Genomic DNA, 23,547 nt, shown 5'->3' on the forward strand with positions numbered 1-23,547 from the left:
GCTTCAAAATGTGATGTTTATATGTTGAGTCTTTAGCCTGTGTTTAAAGGCAAACTCAAGAGCTACTTGTGTCAATTTTAATAACAGTGCATGAAATCTTGGGAGGAATGTATGAGTTATTTATTTCAAAATTACTGATTAGGAGTTCAGTTACTGCGTAGAATGCAAGTAAATGTTTTTCATCACTATAAATTGTTCATTGGCATTTTACATTTGCTCTTTTGGCTGCCCCTTTTATCCAACTGAGACATGATAGAACTGAGCAGTTGAGGGTTATGTGTCATGATCTATGGACCTAAACACTTCAGATGGTGCTAGAATGGCAGCGCTAGAATTTGAACTCAGTGCCTAAGTACAACTAAAGGTTTTACGTTTTTCCCCCTAATTTCTGAAAAACATTGATAAACAACTAACTGGTCACTAGACTTCACTGACTTTTAATTACATTAGCATATTGGTTGACCTATGCCCTTTTAGCGCAGGAAGGGGTTTGAACACTGAAACTAAAACAAAGCTCACCCTCAGGGTCGAGCAGGGCAGCGTGCTGGAGTAGGGCATCCTCGTGGATGGAGACGGCTCGGCGCTGAGGTGAGGGCTTCATGCGAGGCCACGGTTTGGGCAGAGTTTCTATAAAAGGAAAGAGGTAGAGTGTCTGTATCTATATCCATAATACACCACACGGAACATATAAATACAAACAGTGAGTACCTGCTAGTATTAAATAAAGAAATGCATGTGCTGGATATTCCATTTCCAACATAATAATGATGAATTCAGGAATAAATATATGGAATTACCTCCATATACTCAGCTTACAGTTATGATTCTGATCAAGCGGCACATGAACACATAAATAACATATTTATAACATTTCTGCCAAAAATTCAGATCATTAAAAATCAATTTTATTGAATGTATCGCATTATATTAGGTGACTAATAGCTGTGTAGTTATACAGAAACTGTACATGCAACTAATCTCACAACTGAAATTACACACTGTTACAGGCGGATTATTGGAGTAGTCTTATGCAAATACACATGTGCATCAACATCTGTTTTGTGTAGCAACATTATACTGGCAGGTATAATCCAGTTCAGTGCAATTTTATTTGTATAGAGCTTTTAAAAATGGATATTTTCTCAATGCAGCTTTACAGAAATATAAAAATGACAACATTTAAAATTAAATTTATATTTATCCCTAATGAGCAAGCCAGAACCAGTGGTGTCGTGAAAAAAAAACTCCCTGAGACGATTTGAGGAAGAAACCTTGAGAGGAACCTCTAAAGGGAACCCATCAACATCTGGGTGACATCAGAGAGTGTAACTAGATGGAGAGTATTTTTTTTTTAACTTATAAGTTCTTTATCCTGGTCAGGACTGTGATGAATTTCACACGTATATCAAGAACACTGGATGTGTGGGAATATACTTTGAATAGGCTGTCAGTTCATCAGGACACACACACATTCACACCCAGAGGCTGTTTAGAATACCCAGTCCACCTACAGGCATGTTTTGGGAGGTGGGAGGACATCCGAGAACCTGAAGGAAATCCATACAGACACATAAGGTACACGCTAGAGGATAATTATATTTACATGAAATTCTTATTTACTAACTACACAGGAACTCTAACATTTATTTTAAAGTCTAATATCATAGATAATTAGACAAATCCTGTATAATTCAGATGTAAGTACAGTCTAATCACTCTGAGTTTGTTATGATGTTACAAATATTGTACAGGTATATAAAAAAAACACATTGTCAATATACATGTGTCTCTTGAAGCCAAATATATAATATGAACTGTTGTAGAAAGGACATTACTTATAATCACACTCTTTGGTGTCTCACAGATGATGATGGGTTTCTTCTTCATATCGTCTCAGGGAACATTTCTTTGCCACTATTACCTCTGGCTTGCTCATTGGGGAAAATATATATTTAATTTTAAATTTTGTAATGTTTATGCTGAATTTTTATATTTCTTTAAAGCTGCTTTGTGACAATGTCCAATGTTAAACAAAATTAAACTCAAGTGAAATGTAAAGTTGATACATTATGCATTTACATAAAACATGTTACTGCAATCTATCTGTAACAGTGCATTACTGTTCCATTACAGTTACACAGCCTGCATGGTTTATATGTAATTATAGGGGATATAGACACACTCAATATAAACACATTTATAGCTAGGCCATTTATTACATGTTGACTGAACAAATATATAGATACCGAACAATGCATGCACTTTAACCAAAGTCCATTTGCTTCAGCCAACTCTCCGGCATTGAATTACATGTTTGATCTGATGGAGGTAATTAAATTGTCTTCAGCTGAACCCTATAGAAGGCTTCTGACTCTTGGAGCATTAAGAGCTGCCATCAGGGGAGGTGTTGTAGGAAAACAGAGATGAGGCCAGTTACTGTGGTCTGCTGTTAGTGTGTAAATCTGTTTAGACAGTGATGGATATCTTGGGAATTGAGGGTCTCTGTGCTGGAGTAATACATTCTGCAAGTGGACAGAGTCTGGATAGTGGACAGCAATACTACCACTGACTGAAACCAGACACTTGATGGAACAAGCTTCCTGATTTAAATCTCTCTTCAGCTTTCACAAGCTTCAGTGAGGACTTACGCCGGAGCTCTACTGACAGCACCTAAACACCAATAAAGCTCAGTTCTTTAACACAGTGTGATAACATTTTTGCCATCAACTGGCGTTCTTCGCAGTCGGGAAGCACAATTAATAATTACATTTATAATTTGATACCGATAATTATCTGGTATTGACCTTTCCTTTTTAATGACCTAACTTTCAACAACCTTCTTGTAAGTTATGAGAAACATCAGAAGCACAATAGCAGAAGGAGAAAGACAACTTGTATTCTGTTTAGTATTCCTGCAAGTTAGTTACTAAGAAAGTTACTGCATTCAGAGTACAGAGGACATCTGAGGAGCAGATTGGAAAACATGCCCAATATAACCTGGTCCAGCCCTTTATAGTTATCCTATCCATGTTATTTCATTTTTGTTGGTGGTGTATTGTAGGGTATCACAACTATAATTAGATTGTAGATTATATCATTAGGTTTTAGATTATAGTTGATTTCTCTGTAGTCTTTGTAAGCTTCTCTGTACCCTCACTCCCACAACTATAAAATATCACCAAATTATTGACAATGAATCACAAAACACTTGTTTTTAAAGAAACTACCATAATTATTATACTATAAAAAGTAGTTTTTTAGACCTGATACATTTCTGTACATTTTTCATCAAAAATCAAGTTCAATTATTAAAATGTTACTTACATGCCACAGAAATATATTAGATCTGTTTTACATAGATATACTGGTTGGATAAGGCTGGATGTACATTTATATTTATCAGTATCTATATACAAAGTCCCAACGGGTTCCACAAACTAACATCGGACCAAGGAGAAGAACTTGTACCTGGGCTCATCTGGCTTGTCTTTTAAAAAATACTGAAGAAGACAGAAGTTGTGTACGCTCAAGAAGGCACCAAATACCCTTCTCCAAAAAAAAAAAGAACTTGAGTCAAGCCAGAGTAAGCCCCCAGCATTCTCCTTGTCCAATCAACACATTTTTATGCCCGTATGTTCAGTTCACTGCCCAGAGTGCTTTACATGTTTCCCAGCTCTGTGAAGTCTCCAGTGCAGCAAGAAATAAAACATTTATGGAAATGGAAAATTCTCCAAATTCTCACTGGCCCATTACAATATTCTTCTCCAGTTCATGCACATGGCAGCAGACCCATTGGAGAAAAATCCATCATCCGTGTCACAGAAATCGAATCTAACCCCTAATCTTGTACTATGTACCTTACACCATGAGAATACTCCTCCCTTCTTCTCTTACTGCAACAAGATACCTTGTCTGCACCATGTCTCGCCACAGTAGAAATTCCCAAATCATATATAGAGTTTGACATTATGCAGATGTTTTGTAGTTTGCCCTGAAAACAAAGCTGCCAGACTATTGACCCGAGGACTGAGAATTGAGTTACTAGTGGGAACCGCCACAACTTATAAGAAAATTTACCATCGCACATGAAACCATCGCACATGAAAAGGCTTCAAATAATTTCATACAGGAAGCTGTTTGACAAGGTTTCATTCAACCTTCCACCTCTTCTGTATCTGCTAGCTTTTTTGTGCTAAAGAATCAGGGTAGTCTTAGCTCCTGCACTGATTACAGAGGTTCACAAATGTAAAGTCCCATTGGTTTTGTCATCTACAGAGACTATAGCTTATTTACTATCATCCTTAATGTATAAACTCCATATTTATCACTAAGCTACCCATAATAAGTCCATATAACTTAAACAGGACAAGAGAAACTATTTTTTCCACCACTAGGAGTCACTATGATGACCTGGAAATGCCATGTGGCTTGGTCATGGCTGCCTTGGTGTTCCAGGCTCACAATAATCTATTGGACAGGTAATGATATATACAGAATTTACCATATATTGACTCAATCTGTTACCTTGTCTGACTTCATTCAGCGTGTATGTAGAGATCTGAGGTCACTGATGGAAAATTCTTGTTTTCTATCTAATCTGTCCAAACTGAAAAGTGCCTCTTTCATGATTTTCTTACTAGGAAATAGTGCAGAGAGCTGAAGGTGGGTGTTAAAGGGTGGTAGCAGTTTCAAAATATGCTGAACAGTTTGTTTGTCTCCATATAACTGACTCTGCCTCACTCATGGCAGACGGACTATGCTTGAATTTCTAGGAGTTGAATTTAAAAGTGAAAACTTTAATTTTATCTACAGATTCATCTTAAAATGATTAACTGAAAAACTTTGCAAGTTTATTTTTGCTCATATAGTAAATTCATGCTAATGTATAATTGTTGAAACATTTGCAATTATACATTAAAAATATTATTCAGTAGCTCTTATAAATTACTACAAAGAAAGTAATAGAAAACGCATGCAGTAACAAGGGTTTGTAACTATACAAATAAGAGCTAGACACAAAAGGATCAATAGAGCTAGTATCAATAAAAGAGAAATTATTACTTATTCGTTGTCATTAGGCTGCTAAAGTTGAGTAAAGCGCACATTGTGACTTATGCAGACACACTTAAAACTTAAACCCATTCAGACCATTACATTACTTCTTGCAAATGTCATACCTTCGGTAACAGACTGTGCTCTTTCTGCCCTCTCCTGGTGGTCTGTGCTACGCACCCTACGTGGTGAAGGGGCTGGAGGTGTCTCTTTTCGTGGAGAAGGGGTTGGAGGCTCCTTTATCTGAGCCTGGGAGGAAGTTCTACTCTCCACCACTGTTGTTGGAGTATCTGGAGACGGACTGAGCTGCCTGGGGATTGGAGAGATGGTCCTGGAGGCTGCAGGAGTCTCACCCGGTGGAATAAAGGTGGGTTTAAGGGTTGGTTTGGGGGGCAAAGGGCCTAAAGGTCGTTCTGGTAGTGGCGGGCGTTCTGTGTTGGTAGCTCGCACTGGCCGTCTGGTGTCTGATAGCAGATGATGATAATACTTTATAATACTGCACAGTGGTTTAATGAAACAAGGCAAGTCAGAAAAAAAGAGTGTGAATTAAGTTGTCACCTGAAGAGGTGGACATGGTGCGTGGCTTCATGGGTGGAGGTTCAGGCTGGCTGTCCAGTATTGCCCCTAACACAAAGGAGAAAGTTGGTCACAAAAAGACAGTTGGTTTGTGGCAAGTTTAAAAGTGGATATCACACTGGATCAATGGCAAATATACTTTTTCAACATCTCAATAGTGATGATAGAATGGCTGACACAGGCTGTAAAGTCCAAGTTAATTTGCGGTAACAGCTTTTTATGTGACATTTCTGAAAAAAAGATTATACTTAAAGCGATATATCTCATTTGATCCAATTTAACATCCAATTTAAATAGCTAAAATTGTGAACTATGTGAAGCTCAACACTCCATTTAGCAGCAAGAAATGTATATAATTTAGGAAGCCTTTTTCGTGTTATACTTCTGATGTGACAACCAGCAAATCAGTAAAAAAAAATCCCCTGCATAAAAATGCTGTCATCTTGCTCTTTTTTCCAACAGAGTTCCAAACTTTTACATACTAATAAAAATCAATAACATATACTAATATTCAAGCTCTTTAGTGTTTTTTTGTCATTATTATTATTATTATTATTATTGTTGTTGTTATTAGTATTATATGTATAATATAATCTATAAATGTTCTGGTTATTTTCCTGACAATCACTTCCTGCTATTGTTGTAAAAATGCAGATTTCGTCTGTTATCCTTTATGTGAAGATATAATCATAGTAGACAGACTACTAAGAACCTCCTTGGGGTTTATCCATGGTTATGTGTGAGAGCTGAGATTTGGGGGTCACTGACTTCTCTTGGTATTAGAATTCCATGTACACTTATGCTTTAAGGAAGCTGCATATTATTAAGTCAAATCATTTCCTTCATCAATTCAATTTATTAGACACACACCTTATTACCCCTAAGGGATTTTCAATATGCTTGTGTAGTCTTAATCAGGAATCACATAACATGGCTCCTGGTGATTTCTCACACAGTTTAGCTCAAAAACGTATTCGGTTAATCCAGCTCTTCAGGAATATTATTGCCCAGTGTGTAAGATTAAGTTTTATAGGAACAATTTAGTGAAAAATTCTTTTATTTTTCTTTAGAAGCTTCCACATAACCTAAAAGTAGTTAAGTAGATATTTGCTTTTGTATTACTTCTTGGTTTTCTGAATTTATTTGTTTAATTGTTGCCCTTAGGTTCGATATAGTCCTTTGTTTGCTGACTAGATCACTCTAGCACTTGTACAAATCAGGATCAGAAATACTGGAACATGTGATTGGCAGGTGTTTCTTGCTACCCAGTACCCTGTTAGATTAAACATCTAAACAATGAATAGACCTGAATGTCTACTCCTGGGTTTTGCCTAGGGTTAAGGTTAGACTGCATTTGTTGTTCAAAAAAAGAAATTAACAGAAAGACCAGAAAGCTGTCTGTGGGAGAAAATCAAACCATTTGACAAAATAGGGAAAATAGATCAGCGCGATTGTTCAAGCATTTCACATAGACAATATAATGACATTCCCAATTTGGAATGGAATGAGAAAGAAAGAAACCGCTGGTGTATTAACAACTAGACATTGAATAGGCCAGCCAAGGAAAACAGCAGCGGTTGACGACAGAAACATTGTGAGAGCTGTGAAAAAAAAAACCCAAAACAACAGTCAGTGACATCACCCACAACCTCCACAGGGCAGGAGTGAAAGTATCACAATCCACAGTTTAAAGAAGGCTTTAAGAGCATAAATGTAAAGGCCAAACCACAAGATGCAAACCACAAATCTGCAGTAAGAATTAGAAAGCCAGACTGACATTTGCAATGAAATACACAGATGAGCCACAAAAGTTCTGGAAGCGAGATTAACCTTTACCAAAGTGATGGAAAAATGGAGAAAGAAAGGATCTGCTCATGATCCAAAACATACGAGGCTCTTCTGGTACAGGTTTACTAATCTATATTTATGATGTAACTCCTGATGATAGCAGCAGAATGAATTCTGAAGTCTACAGAAACATTCTGTCTGCTAAGAAATGCATCCAATCTAATTGGGAGGAACTTCATCATGCAGCATGACAATGATCCAAAATGAACTGCCAACACAACAAAGGACTTAATCAGGGGAAAAAATGGACGGTTTTTACCCTGGCCAAGTCATTCACCAGATGTTAACCTAATTAAGCCGCGTTTCACCTCCTGAAGACTGAAGGGACAACCCCCCACCCCCGAAACAAACAACTGAAAGAAGCTGCAGTATAAACCTGGAAAGGTATCACAAAATAAGAATATCATGAAGTCAGTAGATAGTCAGAGATATGCAACCAAATATTACATATTATTTACTTTAATACTATCTGTTTTTATGCCTTTCATCAAGAAACAGCAAAGTAGTCATGTTCTACTTTGTTTATCAGGAAATGAAAGCTGAATATCTATCATCTCATATTCATCTCTTTATCTCTAAATCTCAAACCCAAATGTCCTCAGAACAAAACTGGAGCTCAACTCTAAATACTAAAACAGGATTCTAACCATTCACACAGAGATCCCCATCATGCATGATAGCACATAGCACACCCAACATCTAATGCAGCTTGAGGCTGGTCTCATTGCCACATAGAAGTGCAAATGTAGCACATCTCAGAATGCAGCAAAATTCTCCAGTTACCACGGTGGACAGACACATCCTATACAGCTGCATTAGATAAGGGCGAGGAATTAGAGAAGGGCCTTACCTTCTGAGTTGGCTTTTCTCAGCTCCTCATCTTTGCTCTGGAAAAGGATAATAAAGCCTTGATTGAAATGTCCATTGCTGATTAATCTCCCATTTATAAAGGCATGATGTTTCTGATATTGTAGTTAAGCAGCTAAGCAGGTATTAATCACTACATAATTTCTAGAGGAGTTCCAGAGTAGGTGACTCCTTTTGTGCTATTACTATTTTAACTGCTGTCTGCTTTTCAGAACATAATGTTTGAGTTCATCATCCAGACACATTGCAGGCTGCTTGTTGCTTGTACTAACATTTACATTACTATAAGGGACTGGCAAGTAAGGTATAATAGTCCTTGCTGAAAAATTTGATTTAACTGGAGATTGTTTCCTGTCAAATATACCTGTGTCAGTTACCTAACAAAGAAGATTTATATAAGGTGTAATCACACACAGAAACACACCTGACTCATTTTGGAGTCGAAGGGAGGTGTCTTGGCGACCCCAATGCGATGCAGCATAACATGGAACCGCTGTTCAAAAGTGGAGGAGCTTTCAGATGAGTGTTTCTAAAAAAAAAAGAAAGAAAGCAAGCAGGCATGACCACAGTGACAAGAGCTACAGGGTGCATCTCGCTACAGATAACACTGAATACAGCACAAACATGGCTGATGAAATGGAGCTCTGTCTTACAGATAAATTGCTGTGAGTCACATATTATGGTAAATTTGAGGCTAACTTTGTACAAATACAGAATCCAAATTAATTTACACACACTGGGATATTTTATGGAATACTAAGTTCAAACATGGATATGTGGTTGCCAGTGAATGAAAATTAGTGTTCAGATGATAATGAAAACTGTCATTCATTATTAGCAATTACAAAACAATTAAGTACAAAATATATAAAGTACCATTACTGACAGCAGAAAAAAGAACCCTGGAGAAGCATTACATGTTTCTTTCAAAAAGATTGACATCATCTGTTCGTAACAATATTCATAGTAATTATTGAGCCAACTCCTGACAGGCTTATGATATTCTCACATGCCCACAGCATCAAGGTAGTCTATCACACTATCACACTACCTACCCTCACACAGGGATCTCTCATTCAGAGCCTTGATTCCATATGTTAATATGGCTAGCTATCATTCAAACCAATTGTGTATATGTAACCAAATGTATTCCTTGTTTAAAAATGATCAGAGGCAGACACAGTGCACACTCATTTACCCAAATCTTCCACCGGGAGCATGTGAAGTGCTGACCAGTGGCTGGTAGAGCTGAACATGACCACCTTGCCATTGAACGCATTGGACTTGCTTAGCTGTTTACCAGGTTTTGTTTCTCTAACTATGTGAAATTCACACCTCAGATGTAGAATACATGTAGTATAAGAATTCAGAAGATTTCTGTCCTGCCGAGTTCCAGAGAGTGACGTAGTAGGTGCACTAATTTGATGGTGAGTGCTGAGATGACACATTGTTCAGACAAGGACCTTTAACAGGACAAATAACATTCTGTCATTCAGTTTCTCTCCACTTCTCATGGCAGGCTTTGTTGTGGCTGAGAAGGTCAGCCCACAGTTTACAACTCCTCCTGGAAGACACCCAGATGTTTCCAAGCCAAGTGTGAGATATAATCTCTCCAGCAGGACCCCAGGGTGTCAGTCCAGTGGGACATGCCTGATACAGCTCTACAGGGAGCTGAAGAAGGGGTATCCTTGTAAGGTGTCCAAACCACCTCAACTGGCTCATCCTAATTCAGAAGAACAGGAGCTCTACTTTGAGGCAATCCCTGATTGTCAGGCAAAAAAATGTAATAGTGCTAATAATTGAATCTAATTTAAAGTAATCCAAATATAATATACTTCATAAACTTCAGAGCAGTCAGCTCATGATTACTTATCATAATGAATGGTGCAATAATTTCTTGGACGCAATCTGACAGATGTTTTTGTTTATAGTTGCCCTCCGTTGAGGATATACACATGCGTCTCGTACCACTCCTCATAACCTTTCCACAGCTGAAGCAAAAGCAGCACACTCCCTATTGTTTTGTCAGTCATCTGGCATAGTGCACTGACTGACATTAGAGCTTCAATACACAGATGACAGATAATGTGCTTCCAAATAAAGCAGTTTATGGGGCATTTTTTTGCTAATTGCAGAATTTCACCTTATAAATTTCACACACTGTATATTGAGTGTGGATCCTCTCAATGGTGATACCCTGAAAGACCATCCTTTATGAAGACCCTGACTGACAACTATTTAAACCTCATAGCAAAATACCACCACAGCTGAGGTGATTCAGAGGCATTTCATCCATTAGACCAAATACCAAAGACCTTACTTGCCATGAAATTAAGTAAAACAGCAGTGTTCACTTACCTTAGCTTGTGTAGATGTGGAGTCCTGCCCTGGCTCCAGCCCTGTAAGCAAGATAAGGGACTGAGACTTGCCCTCTCTAAGTGAGCGGCGTGTAGCCTTGGGTCTCCTCTCCCCATCAGGGGTTCGGCTCTTCTCTAAGGTCCGGCTCTTCTCTCCGTCCAAGGGCAGTGTAGTTACTGGGCTGGGAGGTTTGGTTGGGGTTGGGGTTGCAGCAGGGGGCGATGTTGGGCCTCCCTCAGTTTTGGCAGGTGAGGAGGCAGGAGGGGTGGGGGTGGAGGCAGGGGCAGTTGATGGGGCAGAAAGTGGCATGAAGAGAGATGAAGGTGCCATTTTGTCATCTACAGCTGGTACTGTGGGCAATGAATCTGTGATGGTGGGAGTAGTGCTGGGTGCCTTGGCGGTGCTCTCTTCTTCTAATTTCTCCTTCTCCTTTTCTTTTTCTTTCTCTCGCTCTTTTTCCTTGTCTCTCTCCTTTTCCTTCTCGCGCTCTTTCTCAGCACGTGCGGCCTCGCGGAGTGGCCGGATGAGGTCTGCTATTGAAGTCTTTTTGACCTTTCCTTCTGGGGCGCCCTCACTTTTGGCCCCTCGCCCTACACGGACCTTCTTGAAAGCAAAAAAGTCGCCAAACTTCTTCTTTATGTTTTTTGTGGGGGCTGTAGAGGGCGTGGAGGTTGTCGATGTGGTGGTCAGTAGGGAAGTTGTGCCACAGGTAGACTCTGCAGGCTGTGCTTTATTGAGGGGGTCCTCCCTCTGGTGCTTTCTAAAAGGCAGCAGAGGTTAAACACGATGGATGGTGAACTACATGTTATGTTTATTGTGTATGTGACATTTACATCAGTGTAACATCTGCGTAGGTGTATACTCACAGGGGGTCATCAGGGATGATCTTCTTGGTGAAGAACTCCTCTACGCCCTCGTCCACCCTCCCCATGTTCTCATTGGCTTCATTCTCACTCTCAGCTGCCTGCTCCTACACCCATACAGAAACGCACAGACACACATACACAGAAAACAGACAAGGTCACTTAGCAGGACTAACAGATTATTCAAGGTCGACATGAATGTAGAAATCTGAAACGCTCTGAAAACATATTGGCTTCGTCGGATAATACAGAAAAGCTGCTATCAGCAGCACTGACAGTGTGCACTGCTCCAAATATACATATCACATTCTTGCTCTTCATATTCATATGCAGATATGCAATTTTTACATAAGCACCCACACAATATTCACCAACACACACACATACGCAACATATTTATATACATAAAATAAACTATTGTAAATCATGATGATGTAAATAATAATAATAGCAGGCAAGGATGATTTTCTATTGGCTTCGACTCTGGCACATCTGTCTCTCTTGTCCCAAGAGAGAACCAAACCCAGCTCTAGTCTGTCTCTGTCTGTTCCCCCTCCTCCTAAAGCAATTAGACCCCTTAAATACACCCACATGTAGCACACTGGCACACAGAATGGAGTATGCCTGCTCAACAATGGTGATTAGTGTCTGTATCTTGTAGCCATGGCAATAATTTAATAACAGAAAAAAGCAGATCTTGACTCCTGAATTAATCTGAACTGGATGTCAAAGTTCTTACATAGCAGAAAATAAAATCATCTTGTTGAATGTAATGTGTCTTACTACTTACGAGGGTAGGTATAAAAAATTGTGCATTAGATGTTATTGAGGGTATTGATCGTCTCTAAGCACCCAAGTGCCTCTAAACACTTAAAACACTAATATAATTTTAGCATTGCTAAAATTATAGTTTTGAGCACATCATAGAGTAAAATTATTATCAGTTAAGCTAGTTATTCTGAAGGGAGGCACACTGGGTAGCATTGCTCCAGGATCCAGGGCTCAATCCTGAGCTCAGGTTAATGTCTGTGCTGTGTAATGTGCTTGCGTGGGTTTCCTCCATCTTATCTGGTTTCCTCCCACCTCCTGAAATAGGCAGATTGGCTATTCTGAATTGCTCCAACGTGTGAAACAGTGTGTGTGTGTGTGTGTGTGTGAGAGAATGTTGGCCTGCAGTGGAGTAGATGTTCAGCACGTAACACTGATTTCTCACAGATCAATCCTAAACTCAATCCTGAAAAATTTGTTCTCCTCATGTTTGCATGGTTTCCTCGGGCTTCTCTGGTTTCCTCCCTCTTCACCAAAACATACAGTAACTGGACTGCATATGAGAGCTTGCCCCTACTTGTGACCAGGTGTGTGAATGCCATGGACTGTAACCCATCCAGGGTGTATTCCCACCTCATTCCCAGTGTTCCCAGATCCAACCACAAACCTAATCAAGATAAAACAGTTACTGAAAATGAATGAATGAAGAATGATCACTAATGTTTAATATAGTGATACAAATAATAAAACCTTTTTTATTTGTTAAACTAACAGGGAAAGGTGAGTAGTTAGAAGAGTGAGGAATGTAAAGCAGGACCTGCTGATGGCTCTTGATGGTTTAAAGTCTGTTTTTCTGTTTTTACAGGCTGGACAGTTTCAGTGTATATTTAGAAGCCCACATACTGTATCACTGCTATCATGAGTATACACTCAGGGCTCAAAATAGTAACGTAGCAACTGTGTAACAATCATTACAGTGTTTTAAAATCATTTTTGATAAACGCCCACACAGCATGTAAATGGAACTGTCAATTTCATAAGTGGAGGGGAAAAAGCTTGATAGAGAAAAGTTGTGTCATCAGTGTTCACTGTACACTGAAGACGAGAGACAGGGTTCAACAAAAGGTAAGTTCTCACCACAGTGGAGGATTTAACTTTCTATACTCTCCAGTGTCTATATATTCTAAATATGCCAAGTTATATTTAGGTAATATGTATGTGCAAATTGTGTGCATTTAGGCCTGTATGAGCACATACACTATATTGCCAAAAGTATTCACTCACCCATCCAAATAATCAGAATCAGGTGTTCCAATCACTTCCATGGCCACAGGTGTATAAAATCAAGCACCTAGGCATGCAGACTGTTTTTACAAACATTTGTGAAAGAATGGGTCGCTCTCAGGAGCTCGGTGAATTCCAGCGTGGAACTGTGATAGGATGCCACCTGTGTAACAAATCCAGTCGTGAAATTTCCTCGCTCCTAAATATTCCATAGTCAACTGTCAGCTGTATTATAAGAACATGAAAGTGTTTGGGAACGACAGCAACTCAGCCACCAAGTAGTAGGCCACGTAAACTGACGGAGCGGGGTCAGCGGATGCTGAGGCGCATAGTGCGAAGAGGTCGCCAACTTTCTGCAGAGTCAATCGCTACAGACCTCCAAACTTCATGTGGCCTTCAGATTAGCTCAAGAACAGTGCGCAGAGAGCTTCATGGAATGGGTTTCCATGGCCGAGCAGCTGCATCCAAGCCATACATCACCAAGTGCAATGCAAAGCGTCGGATGCAGTGGTGTAAAGCACGCCGCCACTGGACTCTAGAGCAGTGGAGACGCGTTCTCTGGAGTGACGAATCGCGCTTCTCCATCTGGCAATCTGATGGACGAGTCTGGGTTTGGCGGTTGCCAGGAGAACGGTACTTGTCTGACTGCATTGTGCCAAGTGTAAAGTTTGGTGGAGGGGGGATTATGGTGTGGGGTTGTTTTTCAGGAGCTGGGCTTGGCCCCTTAGTTCCAGTGAAAGGAACTCTGAATGCTTCAGCATACCAAGACATTTTGGACAATTCCATGCTCCCAACTTTGTGGGAAGAGTTTGGAGCTGGCCCCTTCCTCTTCCAACATGACTGTGCACCAGTGCACAAAGCAAGGTCCATAAAGACATGGATGACAGAGTCTGGTGTGGAGGAACTTGACTGGCCTGCACAGAGTCCTGACCTCAACCCGATAGAACACCTTTGGGATGAATTAGAGCGGAGACTGAGAGCCAGGCCTTCTCGTCCAACATCAGTGTGTGACCTCACAAATGCGCGTCTGGAAGAATGGTCAAAAATTCCCATAAACACACTCCTAAACCTTGTGGACAGCCTTCCCAGAAGAGTTGAAGCTGTTATAGCTGCAAAGGGTGGACCGACGTCATATTGAACCCTATGGATTAGGAATGAGATGTCACTTAAGTTCATATGCGAGTCAAGGCAGGTGAGCGAATACTTTTGGCAATATAGTGTATATACCAGGAATACACCAGAGAATGTGGTTCTCCTGTAGAGACTGTGAGGACAGAGTAAGCACTGCAGGCAGGCAAGAGAGAGAGAGAGAGAGAGAGAACAGCATAGCAAAAGCGACCATATGTAAATGCAGTGCTACAAGCCGCATGAGAAATGGATTATAAAGCGTTTATTGCCTGCTGGCCAATCAGAGTGCACAGATCGTCATCACTCCACTGCATCTTCAGAAAAAGAAGGCGGCACAGTGGCAAGGTGTTTCCCACATAATTAATACATCCTCACAAATCACTACATCCTCACACATACTGTACACGCAAAGCATAAACATCTTTGTGCTCATTTCCTCTGATAATGGTCCAAATCTTAATCATATTGTTTAGAATGGTGCTTATATTTCTTTACAATATAAACACATGACCTAACCACACCAGTACACACAACCGTATTTTGTTTAGACATACAGAGTCTAGAAAGCCTAAAATACGAGTAACAAAAAAAAATAATAATAATTTTGTGTACAACAGAAGTCAGGATCAGGTAAACAATATTGTTCCATTTATACTAACCTGAAACCAGTTTTAATATTTATCTTATAATGATCATTTCAACCTGAGATTTGAAAGGTTGCTGTGATTGTAACAGCAGAAAACCATCCTATCTCATTTCAAACCACACATGGCAGGAGTTAAGGCCTGAGGACGAGAATTTCAAAGATGTTTACCGTTGTATGTTTTATGGGGTAGAGCATAACACAGTGAGACACTGGAAGTGAACATTTTGTTCTTTTTTTTGTTATGGTTTCCCTTTTCTCAGAGCAGAGATCTGCACATTCGTTGAAAGACAGATTTAGCCTCCGTTATAACACAACCTGGAGCAGCTTCAGGGTTTATGTAGGACTACTGAAGGGCAGAGGCTAGAATTCCGCACACCTTTCAGTTCTTCTGGTGTTGTCTATGCTATTAATATGCTATGCCCCTGATAAACTCATGCTAGTGAAATGGGAAGGCATGGAACAGGCTTGGAACAAGCTGGTCCTGCGCTTCGGTGAAATCATCATTCAACCTTTTCAAATTTCACTGAATATTTGCAGAACTTCTCTACACCTTGTCCATCAAGGCTTCTTCCACAATGATGTAATCCTAAATAGGCTATCACAGTTTAACCTGTAATTATACAGCAGATACTCTCAAGTCTCTGTGAGTCAGCCATTATTTCATTTTGGAGAAACTGATATCACTCTGGGAAGTCACCACCAAGGGGACGCCAAGTCTAGTCAACACAAATTCCAGCATAATTGTCTGCTAGAAGCAAGGGATCATGCAGCTGCTTAACACACTGCACTGATCAGGTTTAATGACAAGTTTATAATTTAGGATGAGGGGTGTGAGGTTGTTAGTAAGGAAATGGAGTTGTGCCTGAAAATATACCTGTGCATGCAGCAGTGCGAAAGATGAGAGGTGTGTATGTGTGTGTGTGAGAGAGAAGAATGCTGAGCTGAGAGTATAGAAAGATGGCAAGAGAGAAATGCTTATGCAGACTGAGACTACAAAAGCAGGTGTAAGGTGCTATTTATTAAATAAGTCTAAATAATTAATTTACAGTAATACCATGCTTTAAGATGAATATTTGAATATTAAGATGGGATGGGATGGGGCAAAAGGGACACATACACATTATTTAAGCCACACAAACCTGTGGATAATGTGACTGTTTAAACCATCACACCTTCTCTATACTATACTCTCCCACTATGGCACCACCTGCCTTTATTCCCACTCCCCAAATGCCACACAATATGGACACCCAGTTGCTTGTAGATCTCTAGCCAGGAGGGGTGTTGGGTATTAACGGGCTTGCAGAGATAAACCTGTGTGTCATCTTTGTCTTCCACATTTTGCCCTACTCCAAAGTTGTAGTATATGTTAAGGAACCAAAAATATATCAAGGATAAAGTCAGAGTCAAAGTAAAAAATATACCGAATGCTATGAAGAAGTGATGCTGAGGATGATTTGTCTCTCCTCCAGATTGTAGATTCATGCAGCCTATCAGTAACACTTGTGTTCAGGTGATTACACAGAGTGAAACACCCCCTAGATTGAACTCAATTTTGCAGCTATTTTCCAGTAACACATCATTAGCAGTGATTGAGAAGCCACAAGTGAAATACAGTGGCAGATGTGATGAATGTGAACAAGGATTATTTATTCTATCGTTCTTTTTTTCCCCAAAAAAATGCATTTGCATGAAAAAGTAAGAGTAGATAGACTAAGTACATACTGTTTAATGAAATTATGAATTACACAAAAGGACAGATGGCAGAACATTTAGTGGTGTTAGGTCACCACAAAGATTTGTTCAAATTCATTCATTGATTTGTTCAGTGTAACTTCTTGTCGCTGTTTTGTACAGTGACCTGGTGTTTAATAACTATTTTTATTTATATTTCTAGATTTTGTCAACTGCTGAGGAAAAAAATCACACAACGTTTGCAGTAATCGTCTTTCAGTTGAAGTCATGTTTGTTGTTTAAGGTCATCAGTCATTACATGGTCATAAATTGACATTATGCTTTGTGCAGTAAGACTCACATCCTAACTGAATGAATGATGTCTCATTTGTTCATTTCATTCACGACCCAGAGGCGGGTTTTAGTGAACAAAAATGAGTTTTTGAACGAGTCACTACATGACCTATAACGATTTGTTCACTTAAGAGATTTGTTCAAAAACACTGATTCATTCACAAATGAAACACCATTAATGAATGCTGATGCCTGTCTGCCTTTAAGTGTGTGATGTGTGTGTGTGTGAGTGTGTAATAGTTTGCCCCACATCAGTCTTATTTTGACATTGATGATTATATAATGCATTGCTCAACCCTAACAATGTCATTGTTGAGCTATTGATAGATATTAGATTTCAGCTACCCATCTAACACCACAGCCAGTTGTCTCTCCTCCCCAGTAAATACACACTCACATACTCAGGTGGTCTAAGGCAGTGATTGCAGTGTTTCCATGCTTCCTTCTATATCTGAACTGAACCAGGGGAGAAGAGACAACCTCTCCAGAGACTCTGATCTAACAAAGCCGGTCAGCCTGACTGCACACTGAACCCAGTGGCACACACACACACACACACCAACAAAAGAAAGATGAACAAAAAAAGATTAATCTTTTCTTGAAAATACACACATACAGTTAGGCGTGACAAAACTGAGACATGTATCTCTACATGTACACCCACAGGTATCCATGACAACACAGCAATGGAAATCTCCCGACTCACGACACCGGCGGAGAGGAAGCAGCAACAGCACTGCAGCTACCAGTCACACTCTCCCAGCTTATATTGTGTAACAAAACACACTATTAACTAAACACACCAACAGGTAGCCACGACAATTTGTTTCCAGCAGCAGCGCTATGAGTCATTAACACAAACTGATTGATATGTAGCAAAAAGATAAATACATCCCTACTGTCTGATATATGGATATGTGATAAGAGCATGTGAACACTCATTCACACACACACAAAGATCATGCTCACATACAGTATGAATGTTGTAGCACATATGAATCTTATAGCACTGTAGCAACAGCCTCTATTATTACTCAAAGTGTCAACCAACCAAAGGGGTGTGTGTGTCTGAGAGAGAGAGAGAGAGCTCCTACACTTAGCATTGCTATGAGACCAGCACCCATTTCTATGGCAACCATTTGATCAGTCACCAACCAGGAAATACAGACATCAGTGCAAAAGACAGATAATGCACACAGGAAGAGCACAACTTACACACACATGCATACACACATAGACAAGTGTGTACTGTTAAAAGTGCAATGGATGCCTCATATGTTCACACCGCCAATGAAATCATTAATTTTTGTGTAATCACTGCTCTGAGGGTCAGAGGAATCACTGTCATAAACATGGTAGGGTCTTAAAACAACGCACTGACTGCATTTTACTGTTTGACTGACTGGCAGCTCAAACTCAAACACACACTCATGCAAACACGCCTCCCTAAACACAGTCACGCCACACACAGTACCATATATGCAGCACTTTCATTTAACCAGTTCATTCAAACCAAGGCAGCTTGTGATCAGAACATAAATATATGCAATACATATTTTTAATAAATAAAAAATGTATTTATTTATTTAGTCGTTTATTTACTATCTTAGCCAAATATCATAGTGTACCTGATAACAGCTGTTTTACACACACACACACACACACACAAACACTCGCACACATGCACAAAGACGGGTGCAGATTCAGATCCAACACTGTGACACTGTTTCAGTGAATTACGTCAATATACAGATCCACTGTTCCTAGTGATAGAAAGATGACAGAGGATATCAAAGGCAGAGCAAAAGACAGAAAGGGACAGGCAAAGAGATAGAGAGAGAAAAACCTCCTTGATGTGGGAACATTAATAATTAAGACAATACAGCAGTCACACCAAGAGGACCCAACCATAATGACTGAAGAGAGACCATGCCCTGTTCTGACAGTATACACACACACACACACACACACACCCAGCTGGGAATCACACACAGCACCTTCAAAAATGGCAATGAAAAATTACACACCCAGAATGTCTCTATTCACCATAGACCTTTTTCTTTCTTTCTTTACATTTCAATTCATCCAGATTTCTTTGCACCCATGTTATAGCATTATCATGAAGCAAATGAAAAACAATAAGGAGAATAAGGGGGAAGGAATTACAGAGAGAGAGAGAGAGCCTGGAGCTGCTGCACGCTCCATACACACACATACACACACATGCAGCCTTGACTGCTGCTGCGGTGGCTGCTTGCAACAACCTGAGCGCCGCCATCTCCCTCTCTCCATCCCTCCCCCTTCTTTAGTCTTCCATCCTCCCCCATCTCACTCCATCCCTCTCCTGCCTCTGTCTCATTCCGTTCTCCCTTCTCTATTCTCTCCATCCCTCTCAGCCCTCTCAGCTTCCATTGCTTGCAGCCGAACCTCTCTGCCTCCCTTTCTTTCCCTCCTCCTTCTGTCTTTTTTCTGCACTCATTCACCCCATTATCCCCCTGTACCTGCGGCTTGCTGGGTGGTTGCCTGTGGTGGCGATTGGGTCGGGGCCTGGAGCGGGTGTAGTGCCTCAGCGTGTGGCCTTCGCTGGGCAGGTCCATAGGGGGCTGAGGAGGCGAGGGCTCAGGACGCCGCGGCTCTCTGCTGCTACGAGCGGCCACAAGACCAGCGCCACAGCCACCAAACTCCACCTCCCTCCCCAGCTGGGTGTGGCCTGTGGTGATGGACAGGCCCGTCGCCAATGACAACATTCCTCCTCCTCCTCCTTCTCCTCCTCCTGACTCTCTGTCTCCCTCCATCTCCTGCTGGGACTGCGCACTCGCTCGTGCCTGCTGCTCGCCTTCCGTCTCTAGCAGACCTGCAGAGAGGGAGAGAGAGGGAGAAATAGACATAGAGAGTCAGAGAGAGAGATACAGGGAGGGGAGAGGAAGCAACAACAGAGAGATAGTGAGAGAGGCGTATGCCTGAATTCAGTCCTATAATGTGTGAATCCAAAGAGGGGATGAAGAAAACAGGACAGAGGGGATGTGTGATGGAGGTGGGAGCTGTAAACAGACAAGGTTTATCAGAACAGGGGGATGATTACCAAATTGGCATGGTGATGCAGCAGAGGCAGACTGTAGGTGGATAAAAAGCAAAAGAAAGAAAGAGGACAGGAAGAAGGATTGTCCTGTTTTTAAGCTAGTCTTCCCTTCGTTCTCCCTCTCTTATTCCCAATAAGAGACTCAGTGAGCCGTGATTAAAGTGACTTCAGTTAGCCATAGACAAGCTCTTACTCCACATTCCACTGCTGATTTTTTATTTTACATTTACAAGCATACAACCCTTTCTTCTCTGTTCGCCCTCCCCATTTTTCAACCTGTGACTGACAAGCAGAGGAAATCCCTTGGCACAAATAAGGGGACACTTCATTCACACACAATGGGCCACATTAATCTATCTCTTAATCAAGTTGTAATTAGAAAGTAATGTACTAAATATTTTCACCAGTCAGATTCCTGTTGCATTTATAAAGAGCTGATGCTTTTTTTAGTCACAATCCTGTGTAAAGCTGATTTTAAAAAAACGTGCAGTGAATGCTAAATCCAGTAACATAACTCAACCAGTTCAGCTTGTCAGGGTCCATTTCTTTTTTCCTAATTTAATGGATATTGTCTTAATTTTTCCTTTATGTGCACTGTATAATTTAAAGCTTAACATTTTCTCAGTTGGCTGACTTTGATGCATTTAAGCAGGAAGAATGTTTAGAACCCAACAGTGTCAGCTTGGCAATTGAAACTCACACCCGTCTAATCAGGAGCACGAAGCTTTAACCATTGAGCCAGGTTTACATTAGTGAGTCTTCTTATATGTAAAATCTATACAAACACCTTTAATTATCATATTTCTTTTGTAAATTAGTTTACTTTTATAAATAAATGAGTTCAGAAATTCATTCATATCCAGTTTGAAAAAAGAGACCTGATACAAAACCGATAAAATCCATTCACTCATACACGCACATAAACATAAGGAAATACTTTAGGGTATTCCACATCCTTGATATAATTGATTAGATGCCTATAAAACAAATAAACAGCCTGTCATTTCAGGAGCCAGTTATAAATGTCACACTGACACAACTGTTCTGCCAATAACTGTGGTTTGTGAGAGCATGATCAAGCTCAGGCACGTCAGCTCATCCCTCACCAATGGGATTTGAATTCTCTATTATTAATTAACCTATCACTAAGATTGTACTTAGATTAAGACCAACTACAGACTTACCCTGTCCCACAATGGTTAATAAGGCACATCCCACATGAAGACCTACAGATATTAGCTTTGTTTAAAGACATTATTTTGTCTTTGTTAAAGACAGTCAGCAATATACAATGCCTGACATCACAAGAGCAGACATGGGTCAGGTCATAGAAAAGAAAGTAACCATTTTTCCAATTATAAATAGTGCCTTTAAAAAGTATTCAGAGCCTTAACCACATCTAACCACAACATAACCACATCTCTTATATTACATTTGTAAATTTGGTACATTATGGTACAAGGTGACATTTTCAGAAAAAAAAGTGAAATGCTTACATATACATTTACATTTCTGCCATTTGGCAGACGCTCTTATCCAGAGCAACTTACAAAAGTGCTTTGAAGTCTCTATCAATGAATACATTAACATTGGTTCAATAGGTCACAGACTTAGGATACCAGCAGCCTGAAATAAATAAATTAAGTGCTTCAGGAGGAGGAAGGTCTTCAGCCAGTGTTCTACTTTGCTTGCATAAGTATTCAACCACTGTGCTGTGGAAGCATCTAGTTTACACAAATGAAAGAAACTGGCCACAATTTTTTTACTACTAGCATTCACCTGTGAACCATTAACGTTTATCATATTGTCTGGATATAAACCCCATCAATGGATCATTGGTCAGGCTGAATGAATCTGAATGAAAATGAATACAAAGAGCATTCTACAGAATTTAAAGAAATAATAAAATTGCATAAATTTGAAAAGGTTGGCCAACAAGTACACATGCAAAGTAAAAACAGCTTTACTCAAAAAGTACCATCTGAAAGCATGTCTGGTATTTATCAAAAAGCATAAAAATAACCCAATTGTGATGTGGGAAAAGGTTTTGTGGTCAGATGAGACCAAGATAAAGATTTTTGGCCAAAACTAAAAAAAAAAAAAAAAAAATCAATGTGTGGTGCAAATCTGAAACTTTCCATACCTCAAGACAAACCATCCCCACAGTGAAGTACAGTGGTGGCAGCATCATGCTGAGGGGATGCTTCTCGTTAGAATTGAAGGAAAAATGTTCAGAGTAACATAGAATTCTGCAAGTTTAGCTGCTTCAGTTTGCTAAAAAAAAACTGAAGCTTGGGAGGAAATTCACCCTTCAGCAGGACAATGATCTCAAGCACAAAGCAACATTAGCAAAGTTAAATTGGTCCTAAAGTGACCCAATCAAGTCCTGATCTTAGGTTCATTGAAGTGTGTGAAAATTTGAGTCCACAAGCATCACCCAAACAACCTGGAGCAAGAGGAATGGGCCAATATCACTCAGACACTGTATGTAAAGCTGGTACATATTTCTTCCCAAAGACCTAAAGCTGTTATTGAAGCAAATGTTTACTCTATTTTAATTTTTCTGAAAAATATTTCCCAGTATAAGTCCAATGCCAGCTTACAGTAATTGATTTTGAGTTTTCCGTGTTTTAAAATAAATAATCACAGACAGAAAGAAATTTCAGTGTTGTATTTGTAATTCAGTAATGTGAAAGAATTGGTCAAGTGGACTGAATACTTAAATACATACACTGCTCAAAATAGGAAACACTTAATGATCACAGTATAACACCAGGTCAATTAAACTTTATGAGTATACACACACACACACATATATAATATATATATAGAGAGAGAGATATGTCCTTTTTAAGGGACATCCAGTGCTAGGATGTGAGGGACCTACTTTTGACAGATGGGGCAGGACGGATGCTTCGGGTGCAGAAACTGTTCCTCCAGATAACAGGAACATACTAAAGACAAGAAAAAAAACAATGATGAGCTTTATACAAAATGTGTTATCATGGCAAAATATGTACTAGTTATTTGAATACTGTGAATGAATGAAT

The 23,547-nt window shown here is 39.8% G+C and overlaps 1 protein-coding gene across 1 annotated transcript in view; it reads right to left on the reverse strand.

Annotated features, from left to right (window-relative positions):
* The window catches only part of carmil2 (capping protein regulator and myosin 1 linker 2), a 49,492-nt gene that overhangs the window by 2,359 nt on the left and 23,586 nt on the right, over nucleotides 1-23,547 (reverse strand). The window contains exons 30-38 of the mRNA XM_058388301.1: nucleotides 23,385-23,451; nucleotides 19,920-20,272; nucleotides 11,568-11,671; nucleotides 10,702-11,461; nucleotides 8,768-8,872; nucleotides 8,327-8,363; nucleotides 5,611-5,676; nucleotides 5,178-5,516; nucleotides 520-627 (exon numbers count right to left, since the gene is read on the reverse strand). Of these exons, the coding sequence (XP_058244284.1) occupies nucleotides 520-627; nucleotides 5,178-5,516; nucleotides 5,611-5,676; nucleotides 8,327-8,363; nucleotides 8,768-8,872; nucleotides 10,702-11,461; nucleotides 11,568-11,671; nucleotides 19,920-20,272; nucleotides 23,385-23,451 (1,939 nt within the window). The remainder of the gene's footprint in view (nucleotides 1-519; nucleotides 628-5,177; nucleotides 5,517-5,610; nucleotides 5,677-8,326; nucleotides 8,364-8,767; nucleotides 8,873-10,701; nucleotides 11,462-11,567; nucleotides 11,672-19,919; nucleotides 20,273-23,384; nucleotides 23,452-23,547) is intronic.

The sequence above is a fragment of the Hemibagrus wyckioides genome, linkage group LG04 (assembly GCF_019097595.1).
Source record: "Hemibagrus wyckioides isolate EC202008001 linkage group LG04, SWU_Hwy_1.0, whole genome shotgun sequence".
NCBI lineage: Eukaryota > Metazoa > Chordata > Actinopteri > Siluriformes > Bagridae > Hemibagrus > Hemibagrus wyckioides.